The following is a 17,066-nucleotide window of genomic DNA, read 5'->3' as shown; positions in this document are numbered from 1 at the left end:
CTTGGAATGTCGCATGTTAAATGGGGGACCCATGCAGTAACAGAGAAGGAAGAAGTTGTTCAGGGGACGGCTTCGTAGTGGAAGGAGATTTCATCAGTCTTGAGGGTTCTTTAGGCTTTGATACACAAGTCTAATGCAAAAAAGGACAAAGTATGTTCTAGAGACATGAGGAGCTCTGTTTGGCTTAAATAGAAGGTTAAAGGGAGAAGATGGAAGAAAAGGTGGACTCGGGGCCACCTTGGATTGTCAGCGTTAGAAGTTTGGGGACTTGATCCTGTTGACATCAGTGAACACACAAGTCTTTTTTGTTTTGGGTTGTTGTTGTTAAGAGTTTATTTATTTATTTGACAGAGAGAGAGATCACAAAGAGATCACAGAGAGACAGGCAGAGAGTGGGGGGCAGGGAACCAGGCTCCCCACTGAGCAGAGAGCCCGATGCGGGGTTCGATCCCAGGACCCTGAGATCATGACCTGAGCCGAAGGCAGAGGCTTAACCCACTGAGCCACCCAGATGCCCCTTGTTTTGGGTTTTTTGTTTGCTTGTTTGTTTATTTTATTAGGAATAGTAATCTGATCTGGTTGGAAACGGAGAGTATTAGTCTGGGCTGGGCGAGTGAGTGAGCAGGAGAGACTCCAGTAGGAGACAGTTGTCATAACCTACTGAGAAGAGACTCTGAGCTGTGGTAGTGAGACTGGAGATAAGCAAGGAGCGTAAGGGATGTTGATCAGACAAGAGTCAATAGTGACATTGATATTTTGAGATTTCGCAAACTTTGGAAGTTAGGCACCTGATAAGGACATCTAGTAGAAATGTCTGGAAACCCATGAAAATAAAGCTTTGATCTGTTGAGAGAGGAGATCTCATGCACAGGTAAGACTTGGAAGCAGAGAGAGGAGAAGGAAAGGCCAAGGACTGCCGGCGAGGAATGCCTGCAGCCAACGGACAGAAGAGGAGCCAAGAAAGAACTGGAAGAATCTGAGGGAGCTCGAGAAGGATCTAATAACATGACTTAAAGAGAGTTGGTTCAGAATGGAAAACCCAAGAGGAAGACGACTAAGGAAAAGCCATTGTGTTTATGTATTAGAATGTCATTGGTGACTTTTTAAAATGTAGTTTCACAAAATGGAGGCTTTAGAAGGAGAGACGGTGAATACAAATGATTTGTTCAAGAAATTTAACAATGAAAAGGAGAAAAGAAACGAGAGACAGACGATTGCATGAAGGTTGTGGAGGTTGTTGTTTGGATTTGGGTTTTTTTTTTTCTCTTGTTTTTGTTTTCAAAAGAGGAGAAACATAAGGATGTTTGAAGGCAGACATGAAAGAATGAGGGAAAGGGGTAGATACTAAATCCACAATGTCGAAACAAAACAAAACCCTAGCAGGATCCTAATGGCGCTGGGATCAAAGGCATACCTACCATGTCATTTGATTTAATCCTCAAACTTAACTTGTAATGTTACGTGACCTACCCCACATATAAATGAAGAAACTGAAGTTCAGAGAAACCAAGAAATATCCGAGGTCGTATGCATCAGAGAAAAGTTGTGGGATTCATGTCTAACCCCACTGGAGGATGAAAGAGAAGATGGCAGATTGCACATCATTAGCCAGAAACAGGTCTCTTCTCTGTCCCCCCCTTCTTTATTTGCAGCCAGGTGACCCCCACAGAGGTGCTCCACATCTCCCCCCCAGAGCTGGGTCACAGGACCCCTCCTTTTACACAGAGCACCTCTTTCATTCATAGGTGCTTCCCCATCAGTGTCGAAGAATCCGACTGCTTTTTACTTTGTCCTTTGTCACTTAAGAGATGGACTGACTGTCCAATCTGTCATTCATCGGTTCCTTTTCATTGATTCCACACCCACAGATGTCTTGTTCTCGGGCCAGGAGGTACCAAGGAGTGAGACCGAATCCAACGCTGCTGTCACAGCCCCTGTGTTTGGGGGGGGGGGGGGGCGGCAGACATTCACATAGTAGACAAACAACACTTACTCCGTTCCAGCCACTCATCTTCATCGTTTGATCCTTGTAACAACCCCATATTGCTACTTCCTTTCTCCGATGAAGAAAAGAAACCACAGAGTGTTGTGTCCAAGTTTTCGTGTCCGAGAGACCACCAAGGAGTCAAGCACCGATGCAGTCGCACAAGGGTTTATTCAACAAGCTTAAGCTTGGGCCCAAGTATACCCAACACGGCGAAGTAGGGACTTGGACCCCGAGCTTAGTTAAGGCAGGGGTATTTATGGGTTCCTGGGTGGGGATTCCTGGAACCAAAACAGGGTGGGGGTTACTAAAGCAGGGTGGGGGAAAGTTCAGCCCTTGGGCACAGGGGTCTGAGATGGCTTCCGGAGCTAAGATGGCTGCACTTATGCTAAGGCTAAACCTGAGGTGGGATGGCCTTGATTTTCTCGGCCTCCACAAGAGAGATTAGTAAATTGCCCAAGAGCATAAAAATAGTAAGAGACGGAACTAGGATCTGAACCGAGGTTGCTGGCTCCTGAGTCCATTAGCTTAACCACTAGAAGATGCTGGGTCTCTAACTTCATTGGTAGATACATTTTTTAAAATACGTATAATGTAAATTTAAAAAATACATATAAAAATATAACTATCCCCAGAAAACACTTTTAATATATATTTATATTTAATATATATTTATAATATATATATTTATATTAATATATATAAATATATATATTTAATATATATTTAAGATATATTAATATCTTTAGCTAAAGATCGATGCTGAACAGAAGTGAAGTTCAGTAAAAGGACAAAGTGTGATGAGTGGGGCAGGTCTTGCCTTCGAGAAGGTGGTCAGGGAAAACCTCACTTCTTGATAAGCTGCCATTGGAGCAAACGCTGGACCAAATATCTTTTAATCCTCTCTTTTCCTCCAACCTTCTGTCCCTTTAATCCCATTTGATGCTCTTTTCTGATTTTCTTTCCATTGGCTTTAGGGTCTATAGCAAGACAGAATTCTGAAGCACAACAAAGGAGGGGTTATCATCACGTCCTTGCCCTAAAACTGGTACTTTTAATTTTTTTTTTTTTATAGGTAGTAAGAAAATTCTGGTTGCTTGTCCTTACCCGCCCCCCATACACACCTCCCCCCCATGAACCATTTTACTAGTGCTGTTCTAAGGTTCCTCCCCACCATGAAATACAGAAGGGTAGAATTTCTTCCAAAGAAATTCACTTGGGTTTTCCCCACATGTGTCTCATTTCGTTCTTTTCTGCCCCAACTCGAATTCTCGAGTCCGTTACAATCTTTCTCTTTCTTTGTTGCTATTCACAGCCCTTCCCCATTTAGTAACATTTGCCCTTGGCGGCACCTGTATGTGCTTGCACATTAATGAAGGTGTTAAGTGAGATCAGTTATAAGCCAGTGTCCTCAGCATTCGCTAGATGCTTTCTCTATGAATTTGTTGATCTGCCTTTATCATTACCCTTTGTTTGTTCTTCAGCCAATGTCCCATCAGGGGTAGCCATTCAAAATAAATTCGTTTTGCTAGTTACATTTTTTTTAGAGGCACTGGATAAAATGGTTCACTGACATGCAAATATATATCAGCCACAGTGGTGTTTCCATCCACCAAATTCACATTGCTACCCAAAGCTATCCATCACGTTTGTCAGAGTATTTGGGTTTTTAATTAAACCCTGCTGGATATTGTACATATTTCCATTAGCTCTTTCTGATTTAGTCTATCATTTTTCTAATTGACATCGGGTCTGAGTCACATGTCCTTGAATCTCAGGTGGCCCATTTTGTAGCTTTGGTTTATTTAGGTTTTCTTGCTTCTGTAAATAACCTGAGGGTTTAGTAAATAACGCCCTGGAGTATTTTGCCTTTGGGACCTGCCGATTTGCATATGCTCATGCTTTTCAAATAATCTGTGATTTTTTTTGTTCCTCTGCCAAACCCGTTTTTCTTTCTGGCCCTTCAGCCCTAAAAGATACAGTTCTTTTGTCTCAGCAAAGTAGAGAAATCCCCCGTACCAATATCGAGAAGTGCGGTGGGATCCCTAACTAGGACCAAAAGTCATTGGTAAGGGTTTGAGTAACTTAGCCAGCTGATGGCCGAATAGCAATTCTTGTGTCAGGCTCCCCAGCAGTGATAACGGCTTGCAGTGAACCATCCACTCAGCCTCACCCAGACCTTGTCGAAACACACTTGTGGGGTAGCTGGTTAGGGCAGAGTCAGTGGCTGAAGGAAAGAACTGGCAGCTACTGGAATGGATCCGTTACCTTGGCCTCGTTGCCTTAATATTCGAATGGCAGGTTCTTCCATCGAAGCCATGCAGTCCGTGCCTACCCTCACTGACGTCTCTCGCCAAACACTTACAGGTAGAAAAGGATTTCCATTTTATAAATATGGAAACCCAACACCAGTGACCCCTTCACTTCCCCATCCATCACTAATTGGTAGGCACAGGAGCAGAATCCTATCCTTGACTTGGTTCCTTGTCTAGTGCCCTCCAACTCTTTTCTTCTTTCCCACAGACCAACAGAGAGGAGCAGCATGGGCAGGCTGGCTGGCAAGCCCAGATTTATTTTACTGTAAAGTTTTACCTAGTGTCCTAGATATCTTTGATCTGGGTCGTGATTGTATTTTTTCAAAGTGGAGATAAAAGAAGCTTCTCGAAACCAAGGGACTATATGTCTATAATTTTCTCTGTTCTACAATAGTCCCCCCTTATGTGCAAGGAATAACTTCCAAGACCGTGTCACAGATGTCTGAAACTACGGATAGTACTCAACCTCCTACGTACTTTTTCCTATACGTAATACCTTCGGCAAAGTTTACTTGTACATTAGGCACAGTAAGAGACCAACAACAGTAACTAATAATAAATAGGGGGACAATTATAACAGTCCGCCGTAAGAAAAGTTATGTGGTCTCAGAATATCTCGTGCACATCCTTCTTGTGATGATGGGAGATGGCGAATGCCTGTGTGATGAGATAAAGTGAGGTGGACGACATAGGCATGTGACGTAGCACGAGGCTGCTGTTAGTGATACTTCAAGAGGAGGGTCCTCTGCTTGTGGACCGTGGTTGACCGTGGATAACTGGAACCATAGATAGCAAGACTGTGGATAAGGGGACACTACCGTATTAGCTTTTAAGATGTTACTATGGCTTCCTAAGTACTAGTGATAATAACACTAGATATTCCTTTGAAGAAATCCTTTGCATTATTTATTGAAAAGTTGATAAATGCTTAAAACGGAAAAAGCTGTAGGGCCTCTGAATTATTTTTCTTCTGCGTATGTCACAACCACTTCCCAGATGGCTAACCTGGGCCATATCGATAATACTCAGTATAAGGGCCCTGTGCTAATCGGTAAATAATATGTGGCTTGGAGACCACCAAAGTACGTAATACTATCTCCTTTTATCAACCTATGATCTTCTCTATATTATTTTTTAATTGAAAAAACTCTCTAAAGTGATATTCAGCACAGCATAACTCTCCTTAACCTGGATTCACCTTTTGATAATCAAAAGAGCGTTTACAGGAGTAGGAGACAAACACAATTATGAAAGTAAAATGAAGGACCTAAATAAAAAATCACAGAACAAGAGGCTAATTCTATTCACTCTTTCATATTTCATTATTTGATAACATCAGAAGATGAATCCATCAGAATTGCTTTGGCAAGTGCAAACAGAAGTGTGCCTGATCAATATTTATTAAAACCTTCAAAATGGGAGAAGGAGTTGAGCAGACTTCTTAATGGACTGAATAATTATTCATACAAATGGGGTTTGACCGAAGGCAGTGCCAGACCAAAGAGACACAGTTTTAATTGTACTGAATTTAAAATGCAGATCTTCCTCTAGCCCTGCTGCGGAAAACTTAATTTAAAAAATTATCTGATGGAGCGGAGAGCGACATAGGAATCCTTAAGTTCCCGAGGAGGAAATTTCAGCCACAGATAGTATAAATGTAGAAGGTATTGCGAAGGTGAGGAGCAAAATTTCTAGCTGAGAGAACCAGAAGAAATTTTCTTCCCATTTCAGGGACTGTAAGTGAGCTTGGGAGAGGATCATCACCTCACAAGTGATGGGTCTCTGAGGAATTCCTTTGTTTCGAGTGGTTTTGTTTTCTGAAATAAAGCAGGGGTCTGGGGCCTGCTGTCAAAATACCAGCCTACGTTCCTGAGAAGGATGAACACAGTCCATTTTAGCTTTAGCATCTCCTCAGAAGAGACCCCCTCCCCGGGTACTACTGACACGTGCTGGTTATCCAGACTCAGCCATCAGGTAACCGCGGTTAAGGACAGCGCTGTCCGGGAAAGCAGAGAGAGAGAGAGAGAGAGAGAGAGAGAGAGAGAGAGAGAGAGTGTGTGTGTGTGTGTGTGTGTGCGCGCGCGCGCGCGCCACTTTCTATGAAGAAAATGCAGGTGGATGACCCATCAAGCCTGCACAGGACTAGCACACCAGATTCTCAGGCTCTGACTACCTCTTGAATGATTTTCTCCTGCCCCCCGCTGAGGGAATGTCTCCACTGTCTTTTCTAAAGACCACGCTTCTCTTCTGGAATGCCCTGATCCGAACAAAAGCCTGCCCCCCGTCTGTTGTCAGGAATGTTAAGAACTATCCCTAGAGAACGTAAATCCAATTCTGCCAGTACCTCTCCGAGAATTATTTCACTTTTCTCTACCTGAGTTTTCTCATTCCTGCAATGGAAATAACTTCCACGATTTCAAATTAGAATTTTCAATCATGTCTGTAATAAACTCTAAGCTCTTTGAAGGGGAAGACAAATGAGAGCAATTATATTATATTTTTTAATAAACTAATTTATTCTTCTGACACGCGGGATTACCATCCATTTTATTATTGGTCTGGAAAGTACACATCTGAGCTGAGTTTACACTTGTTCAGAATATTTCCAAATCAATCACTGCAGCATCTCACCTACTACGGTTCAGGGAAAATCAGCATCAGCTAATTCTGATGGAAGCCCATGGTTTTAAAGGAGCAAGTGGAGGACGCTATAAAGGTTTTAAAATCCAAAAAAATGCTTAAATAGCATCTGCTCTGACCTCTTTGTTTTCAGTTTGGGAAGCAGACGTCCAAAGAGCCGACAGCATTTGCCCAAGGTCACACAACGAGTTAGCAGGGAGTGAAAGACTTAACCAGAATCTGGGCTTAGTTGATCTCTTGAGTATTCACTTCTCTCTAAGTCTTGTAAGTCTTTCTGCTCTAACTACCTCTTAATTATTTATGGGATGATTACCTAGTTATGGATTATTCAGTCTCTTTCTTTTCTCTTTCTCCATCTCCCTGCTTATCACCATGCATACCATTGAATGAACAGGAGTTGGATGTTTTACCCAACAATTTAGTGACCCATCTACTACTGGGTTTTTTATTCACGTTCTCAAAATGCTGCAACTATTGGCTTAAAAGAATATGGGGGGGGGGGTACTGTCAATACTAAGTTAAATTCAGGTAAAATTTTGCTCCTTCAAAACTTAAGTTTAAGAAGCCTGCCTCAGGGGCGCCTGGGTGGCTCAGTGGGTTAAAGCCTCTGCCTTCGGCTCAGGTCATGATCCCAGTGTCCTGGGATTGAGCCCCACATCGGGCTCTCTGCTCAGCAGGGAGCCTGCGTCCCTTCCTCTCTCTCTCTCTCTCTCTTTCTCTCTGCCTACTTGTGATCTCTGTCTGTCAAATAAATAAAAATAAAATCTTAAAAAAAAAAAAGTCTGCCTCAGAGCCCAATTGTCTTGTTGACATTATTACTTTGAGTATCTCAGGAAGGACTAGATGAAAAAGCCTTTACAATGACATTGCTTAGTTTTCCCTCTTCCTCAAGGAAGTAATCAGTCAGAAGGATAGCCAACTTTTGGAAAGAGAGGTGACTTTGTCCATTACCCAGCAAAAAGCGAGGAACACGTGACTTGATGAAAAAGCCAAAACTCGGGGCTCCTGGGTGGCTCAGTGGTTTAGGCCACTGCCTTCGGCTCAGGTCATGATCTCGGGGTCCTGGGATCGAGTCCCGCATCGGGCTCTCTGCTTGGCAGGGAGCCTGCTTCCCTCTCACTCTCTCTGCTTGCCTCTCTGCCTACTTGTGATCTCTCTCTGTCAAATAAATAAATAAAATCTGAAAAAGCCAAAACTCATTTCTGTAACTTCTGGAATGCTGACTCAACAGCATGACTTCATTATTTGTTTTAGAGCCCTGAACTCCCAGATCAAATCCAGTGCTGTTCAAATATTAACTACAGAATATGTAAATGAATTTCGAATTACCGAAATACTAGTGTATTCCATTACCATAGAAGGCAGAGTTGAGTTAGTACGTGAATTTTATTTTGTCCCTATTACCTGAATCATGACTAAAATTTGCTATGCAACTCTTCTTTGCAATTAGTACTTCCACTTTCTACCGCTTCCATTATATCCATATTATGGCATATTCTGCTTAATCTTTGTGTTGAGTCCGTATAGTCTATATGACATACAGGGTTCAAAGTCCTTGATTGTGAGGCCTTCGACAAATGGCTGTGTGCTTGTTTGTGCAGTGTGGATGTTTGCCGTAGCTACGTCAAAGGGTAGTGTATGCCAGTGCACCTAAAATTTAGACCTTTTTTTTTAAAAAAAAGATTTTATTTATTTATTTGACAGACAAAGATCACAAGTAGGCAGAGAGGCAGGCAGAAAAAGAGGAGGAAGCAGGCTTCCTGCTGAGCAGAGCCCAATGCAGGGCTCGATCCCAGAACCCTGGGATCATGACCTGAGCTGAAGGCAGAGGCTTTAACCCACTGAGCCACCCAGGCGCCCCTAGACATTATTATTAATAGTACCTCAATCAAGACAGATTCTCACACCCAGTATGAGACATAACTAGGTAACCATGGAAAATACAGATTTTCTTCAGGGATTTTGGACTCTGGACCCCACCCTGTAAAGGGAGGCAGATGGCAAAGCTTTCCCCGGGGACTATGGACAGCCCCCAGTTACACCTTCTTTCCACCCCCAACCCCAGACTCTCAGGACTGCCTACAGGTCTAAGAATGACAGTTGCTGTGTGGGAATTGCTGGTTTTACTAGGGCTTTCTTTCCTCCATTTACAACGAAGAGAGCTGAAACTTGGCAGTAGCTTTCAGAGATGCAGTGATAACTTTTATGATGAGTGTGGCAGAGTGGGAGGTGGAACCAGGGACAAGAGACTAGAAAGGTCTTGCTTCTTGTTTGTGGAAATTTCTTAAGAGTTCTTGAATGAGAAGAGCACTTATACTCCAGATATACAAAGGTATATCAACAGACTATGTACGTTTAAACATACAGACCTGGGGCACCTGGATGGCTCAGTGGGTTGGGGCCTCTGCCTTCAGCTCAGGTCATGATCCCAGGGTCCTGGGATCAAGGCCCGCATCGGGCTCTCTGCTCAGCAGGGAGCCTGTTTCCCCCTCTCTCTCTGCCTGCCTCTCTGCCTACTTGTGATCTCTGTCTATCAAATAAATAAATTAAATCTTTAAAAAAAAACATACATACAGACCTATGTACATTAAAAACCAGTAAGTAGATGAAAAATGGTTTGACTTCATGACTGTTAAAAGAATAGAAGAAGGTAGGTGCAGTCCTGTGTTGTTGGTAGAAGAAAAATCGATGCAACTCTTTTAGGAAGCAGTTTGGCAGCATTGCCCAAGTCCTAAATACTATACTTACCTTTGACTAAAACTGCTTTAGAATCTATCCTCAGGAAAGAAAGTGTTTAAAATTGGAAACAAAAGGGTGCCTGGGTGGCTCCGTCGGTTAAGAGTCTACCTTCGGCTCAGGTCATGATCGCCCAGGTCCTGGGATTGAGCCCCATGTCCACACAGGTTCCCTGCTCAGAGGGGTGCCTGTTTCTCCTTCTCCCTCTCCCTCTGTCCCTCCCCCTTACTCATGCTCTCTCTCTCTCTAAATAAATAAATGAAATCTTTTTTTAAAACCAAACCAAAAAGCTTTGCGCAGTGGCAGTATTGTAGCCAATGAGGTTTATTGTTAAAACCAAAACAAATAAGTAAAATAAAATTGGAAACAAAGTGTCTAACAGTCTGTCAACCCAAATATTTCAACTGTAATAGAGAAATTGGTAGAACATCACATATGGAAAACAAAAGCTAAAAAGACATGCAAAAATGTGGTATATTTTTTATATATTTTATATATATAAATATAAATATATAAATAAATATATATTTTTATAAATAAAAAATAAATATATATTTTTATATTTATATACATATATTTTTAAATATTTATATTTTATAATGGACTTCTAGGAGTAATCTTCGTTTCTGCTTAATCTTTCTGTTGAGTCTGTATAGTCTATATGACATGTATATTAATTTCCCAATCAGAGAAAGGTTAAATAAACTCCATTTGAAAACTTGAAAAAGGGGGCACCTGGGTAGCTTAGTGGGTTAAGCCTCTGCCTTCAGCCCGGGCCATGATCTCAGGGTCCTGGGATTGAGCCCTGCATCAGGCTCTCTGCTCAGCGGGGAGCCTGCTTCCCCCTCTCTGCCTGCCTCTCTGCCTGCCTCTCTGCCTACTTGTGATCCCTCTCTCTCTGCCAAATAAATAAATAAAATCTTAAAAAAGAAAAGAAAACTTGAAAAAGGAGACCTGCTCAGCTTACCAACATGCCCTTCCTATCCTCACTTGTGTAAGTATTTGCCAATGCAGTCAATGGGGAGAAAGAGGGGCCGTTCAGTGCCATTACAATAAAGTAAGAAAAACACACAGGGAAGAAAGCCCATTGAAAAAGGGAAGGTGAGGAAGGTGTGAGAAAATCATCTGTCTGTACCAGAACAAAGTGCGAACATTGTCATATTCCCGACTGGGCACAAGAGACCAGTCTAGGTGACATCAGCCCCCCCCCCCACCACTCTCTCCTATCGCCCCACCTGCCTCCCTGTCCACTCAGGCCATTTTGGGAACCTCTGCACAAAGGTGCACCTCAAAGAGAGAAACCATGGGAGGAAACCACCTCCATCAGGGTGACGTGGAACTCTGGTTTCTGGAATAGGATCTTTGGGCCACGTCTGGCAGTTGGCTTCCAAATGTCATGGGCTTTGAAGAGACTTGCCATCCAAGTCATGAGCTGGAAAAGGCCTAAATCAAATGTGTGTTCATTGCTCCCATCCCGGCAGCTAAGCGCTATCTCATACAAAAACGTGATGCCTGGAAGCCACGGCTGCTATTGTAATGCTCGATGATAAAGATCAAGCTTTCATTTTCCTGGAGCCTCAATAAGTGCTGGTAAATTATTTATCCCAATTGGGTTACATGATTTCATTTCAGCGTGTCAGTGTTTATCATGGAGGCCCATTCTCATTGTACAGTTTGGGGCATTTTCCTATTTTCTCCTTGGGGCACTTTGTCGCACCCTTCCTCCGGTTACCACCGTCGCTGTGCTGATTTAGCGTCATCTCTGCTGCCGGGTACTAGTCTGCAAGATGAATGAATTTCATGCCCTCTTTAAATATTTATGTTTCTTTATGACCTAATATATCATCATGGTTATGGGTAATTTTTTTCCCCTAACTACAGAAAACACACCATCAGTTACCTGTCAATTTTGTTTAATAACTCTGCTTTGCAAATCTGGGACACTGTTCATCTGAGGCTCTTGAGGACTCTTTTAGTCTCTGAGTCCACTTCAGAGTGTCATTCTGGAATTTAGAAAGTTCTTCATTGCACAGAGGATATTGAAACGTTAAGGAGTTAAGTGGCTCACCCTTCATCGCGTATCACACTGGAGGCACCAGGACTGACTGGAAATCCAGGCATCTTTGTTTTCTTGTTTGCTCCCAGCATGGAACAGTGGTCTCTGTAGAAAACCAGCCAGTATCCCTGGAAACAAGTCATCAGATTTTTCTAAAGAAATCCAGTTTCATCTGGCTAGGTGGGATCGATGTTACTTCTTAAGATAAATGATGAAAATATCAACATCATAATACAAAGAAACCCAGTTCTTTTGGTTTAATCTCAGTCAAAAGCATCACCATCCACTTGCTGCTTCTTTCTCCTTCCCTAACGCTTTTAGGTCCTTGGCTCAAGGAGTTGGGAATGGTTCTGTAACTCTTCCCACACCAGAGAGACTCTGGGTCAGAATCCCCACTAGGTTCGGGACCTTTGGGAATCACAACAGCTGGGGTGGGGTCCTAAGGAATCTGTACTTTTCATAAGCTCCCGAGGCACTTTCTAGCTGGAGAACCACCAGCCGAGAACTGCAGCCACCATGTCCCTTCTAACCTTGAGAGAATCATGGGCCCCCAATTTTCTGTCATTCCGTTAGGTAGGTCTAGATTTCAATATGTGTTCTTTTCCAGCAAGTTATGTGTTCTTAGGTAGTTCCCTAAATGGGCAGCTCTCTTCCTTACCTGTGCATCCGAGAGACAGCACATTGGATGATGCAGGGCCTCATTTCTCAAAATGGGGGCTGGCATCAGGGAGGAAGCCATGGTGTGCCAAGAAACATGCAAAGCCATCAGATAAATACGCATCTTCCTACAGTATCAGGTTTTTCTTAAAATTTGTAAGTTCCAACAGATGTATTATGGGGTATGGGTAATTCACGTGGGTTTTATGCTGAACATGAAGCCTCAGAAAGGTTCCTGACCGAATCTGATACTGGGCTCCCGGAAGTCTGCAGGCCGGAGTTAATTTGCCTCTCCTATTAGAAGCACCTCTGTCTGCCTTCAAGGTTACCTTTGAGCAGTGATTTCTAAATACGTGGTCGCAGGAAGTGAAAGTGAACTCTCATTTACAGAAAACTAGCCCCAAGAGGACCCTCTGCACAAGGATGTTGACCCTTTTGCTGCCTGAAATCGCTCATAAACTTGCCCATATAAAATGAGCATTTACTATTCCTGCCACTATTTAGGAAATATTTGTGAAAGCGTATTCTTTTTTTTTTTTTAAGAGCATATTAATTAGAAAAGGAGATTTAGCAGAGCAGGAAAAGGAATTACTAGCCATGTGAAAAGACATCAGTGCCGTTACTGACCATATTCCCACTGTAACAACAATTTATAAAATATTCTTAAAATTATGAGCTCCCAGAATATATTCCTTACTGCAAGAATAACTTACTTCTCCCAGAGGATGTCTTTTTATCAAGATGTTCCTGATGAACAGGAAACAAATTCAAAACTCAAGTCCAATGATCCTGGTAGGTCTACAAGATCCCTTCATCTCTGCAGTTGCCTTAGGCCTTCTGCCTTGGTCTGCCCTCCATTGAGGCAAAGTGCCTTTCCTTTCAGGAAGAGAGAAGGAAGTAAACTGTGCCTGGGAAGGCTTCTCAGTTCTTTGCCTAACCAGCTGTGAGAGCATCGCTTGGCACAGAGCCTGTACTCAACTTTACCTCCTGGGTGATTTGTAGTAAATATGCAAGTTAGTGTAGATTCCCTGAGGGTTAGTGGTGGCATAATGTTGGTTTTAAGAAGGGCAAATGGCTGCCTTCTCCTTTTCTGGCTACACCCCCCCCCCCCCATGTTCTCTCCACACTGGAGACTCACTGTAATGCGTATTTCTCTTATGGGTACTACACTCCTCTCCTTCACCCAGGCCAGTGGCCTTGCAGCCAAATGGATCTCAAGTCTGCAACTTTTTGCCCCATCCCCAGACCATTCTGTGAACCAGTATCACCTTAGTCTTCCAGAAGCACAACTTGGATGGTGCTTCCGTTCTCAATAGAACCTTGTGGGGTGAGGGAGGGAGGTCCTTTACTGACTTGACTAAGTCTAAGGTTCTTTATTAATTTAACTAGCCTGATGTCAAACCGTCTGCCTTCTGACTTTAACTGCCTTTTCCCACAACTCTGCTGTCCATCTACACTCCCCAGGCTAACCACATTCCCCCTCCCAGGAGGAGTCTCTGCTTCTGCTCTTCTCTTTTCCCTTAATCTAGAATTTCCTTCCTGGAAGCCCTGCCTGACAGGATCGTACCCCATATGAAGTCTTCCTTGATTCTTCACCTTCCCCTCAGCATGGTAGGATTTCTCCTTTCTCTGCTATAAATTTATAACATTTATACTGCCTTCATGTCACGTGGAGCATTATTCTTGTCTGTATCCATGAAGAAGGAGAGTTAGAAACTCCGGTGCATATCCTGCCACAGCCCCTCCTTCTTTGGGACGCTGAGTGAGTCCTGTAACTTGGTATGCTTCAGTTTCCTTATCTGAGAAGGGGCTCCTCCCTAAGTATAGTGAGGGTTAAAAGATGCAGTACTTGGGCCCCGCATCGGGCTCTCTGCTCCGCGGGGAGCCTGCTTCTTCCTCTCTCTCTGCCTGCCTCTCTGCCTACTTGTGATCTCTCTCTCTGTCAAATAAATAAATAAAATCTTTAAAAAAAAAAAAAGATGCAGTACTTGGAAATGAACCTTGTCAACAGAAACTCAACCATTATTTCCCTGGTTCCGTTATCTTTCCGACTTATCTCTGAGCTATTTGAGGAGAGAGGCCGTGTCTTGCTCATCATTATATACTTCCATGACCATCATTACGTTACTATGAATACACTATTATTATTTCAAATAATGGCTAATATTTACGGAGCAGGTATGTTAGTAGGGCACCATTCCGAGTGCTTTATAGGGATGAATTAATTCTTCCAATAACCCGAAGAGGTAAGTACTGTTATTATCCCACCTTATGGAGGAGAAAACCACACATTTCACAGAGCCTCCAACGAATAAGTAAATGAACGAGGGATTGAATAAGACAAAACCAGCTTTCATGGCGCCTGCCAGATGACTATTTCCCTCCCTCCTGGTGCTGGCCCTACTTCTTTTTCTTTGGAACCTGCTAAGTAAATATAACATTAGGCCAAATCTCGAGTGAACGGAGGCCCTGAAAGATGGGAGGTCTCCCAGAGGCTTCCATCAGACTTACTCTCATGGAGAAAACTCCGCTGAGCTCCAAGAGGACAGAGCTCGTGTGTGTCTTGTTCTCCCTTATATTCATAGGACTGAGAACAAGGTCTAGTGATCGACAGATCCCTATGGAATAAGTAATTTATAAACAACATATTCATTACCCCTAAAACCACATAAACGGCCGACAATGGAGATGGTGAGCAATGTCCCCTCTTCCTTCCCCAGGCAGTATTACGAGATGTTATACAACACAGCCGACGAACTCCTGAACCTGGTGGTGGACCAGGGCGTGAAGTACACGGAGCTAGAGTACATCCACGCCCTGACCTTGCTGCACCGCAGTCAGACTGGGGTGGGAGACCAGACCACCCAGAACATGAGGCTGCAGCGGCTCAAGGAGATCATTTGCGAGCAGGCTGCCATCAAGCAAGCCACCAAGGATAAGAAAATAACTACGGTTTAATTGGGCGCACTGCTGGGGGCGGGGGGCGTGGGGGGAGATGAGCGGGGTGGGGGGCACCATTTTTGTTCATTCAGTCCTCTTTGCTCTTTCTCTGGTATCTTATTGGGTATATTCGGAGCGGATTTGCTTTTCTCTACGCTGATGCTTTAGTGGAGAGAAGACGTGAGGATATTTTTTTGTGTCTCTTTGGGCTTTTCATATAAACTCTAAAGGGAGTTTGCAGTACAGAATGTTTTGATTTAATGTCTTCTCTAGCGCAGTCGGTTCCAAAGGATGGAGTGACTAGGGTGGGATGGGAGGAAGGTTGTATCAAATTGGACTCTGAAAAAAAATGAATGCACAAATTACAGCTACCAGCAGTCTTTGGAAAGCAGACGGACTCCCTCAGTTTTCGTCCCTTCCTAAAACACTTCATGGGGTTCTCTTACACAAACAGTAGCTTCTGACTCTCCCGACCCTGTCAGTTTACAGTTCAGTGAAATGAGCACATGTGCATTGCCTTCCATCTCTATTGCCAACCTCAGATCAGTGGCTTCTCAACTGGCTGTAATTTTCAACAAGTTTTCCTAACCAAAATAGGACCTCTTTGGGGCTAGGGGGGAAAGTCCCTTTATCTCCGTCCCTGAGCAAGTTCTGTGTGCAGCAGCTTGTACACAGAATGTGGTCAGTGTATTGCCTTTTTGTCTTTACTGCTGCTGCATCAAAACCAATAGCCTTCAAATTAATCACAAAAATAGAAGAATGAAAGGCAGTCTGCCCTCCTCTTGATTTTTTAACCTCTGCTTTCCAAGAGAAAATCGTGGGTAAAGAACTTTGATTCTCAGTTAACACTGTTTGGATGTGAGCGGTTCTTAGATGCTTACTTGCTCTCGATGTGAGCCCCTAGGTCTTCCTCACCTTAGAAAGTTGCCCTGGTCCACTCAGCTGAGTGCCCGGAAGATGGGACGGCATGACATTCAACCTCTGTGTACCCGCCAGCGGAGGCCATTTCTAAAATGTGCCCAGATGGTTTGGCTGCTCACCTCTCCTGGCACACTGGACCCCGCCATTGTCCCCCAAGTCTCCAAGCACTCCTGCTGCCCATGGTTGATATGTCACAGGAGAAAGCAATGCACTGATTGGGACACACTTGGAAACACGTGGGGAGGAGAGCCGGAAGGACTTCGACCATACATGGCAATGCCCCATATTGTGATGGTCCAAAATCGTATACCTGTTTGTACAGATTTGGTCTTGGTGGGAAAGGCAGAAATTAAAGAATCTTTTGAGAAGCTGAAATAACTGCTGTGTGTTGTTTTTCTTGAGTTCTTTATTCAGCAAACATTCCTAATATGTGCCAAATGCAGCAAGACCTACGGCCAGATACTAGACAATGAGGGAGGGCACTTCATTGTCTACCTTTAAGACAGGGTATGGACACCGGATGCTAACCAAAACCCTAATGGATGTACACTCAGGGCTGAGTTAGAAATCAGGACCAACCTGGGAATTCAGCAGGCAGCAGAAAGATGGTCTTCCAGAGGGTTCTAGAAGGAATACTGTAAATCTGTGTGGTTCAGAGTCTGGTCAGAAAGAAGTTGAATCCATGTAGGAGAAAACCATGGAAAAAACAACATCGTAGGAAAGTAGTCTACTCAAGAAGTCGGGGTGGGAGAGGGGAGATGAAGGAACGTTGAGCTGACCCCTTTGGTCTGGAGGCTGCCTATAGGTGGCCACGGCT

General features: G+C 43.5%; 1 protein-coding gene across 1 annotated transcript in view; it reads left to right on the top strand.

Annotated features, from left to right (window-relative positions):
- The window catches only part of EXOC4 (exocyst complex component 4), a 740,765-nt gene extending 724,141 nt beyond the window's left edge, over positions 1-16,624 (top strand). Inside the window, exon 18 of the mRNA XM_046020865.1 lies at positions 15,109-16,624. Within this exon, the coding sequence (XP_045876821.1) occupies positions 15,109-15,346 (238 nt within the window). The 3' untranslated portion in view covers positions 15,347-16,624. The remainder of the gene's footprint in view (positions 1-15,108) is intronic.
- Positions 16,625-17,066: the final 442 nt, after the last annotated feature.

The sequence above is a fragment of the Meles meles genome, chromosome 10 (assembly GCF_922984935.1).
Source record: "Meles meles chromosome 10, mMelMel3.1 paternal haplotype, whole genome shotgun sequence".
In the NCBI taxonomy this organism is placed as follows: domain Eukaryota; kingdom Metazoa; phylum Chordata; class Mammalia; order Carnivora; family Mustelidae; genus Meles; species Meles meles.
This window is presented reverse-complemented; position numbering and strand designations above follow the sequence as displayed.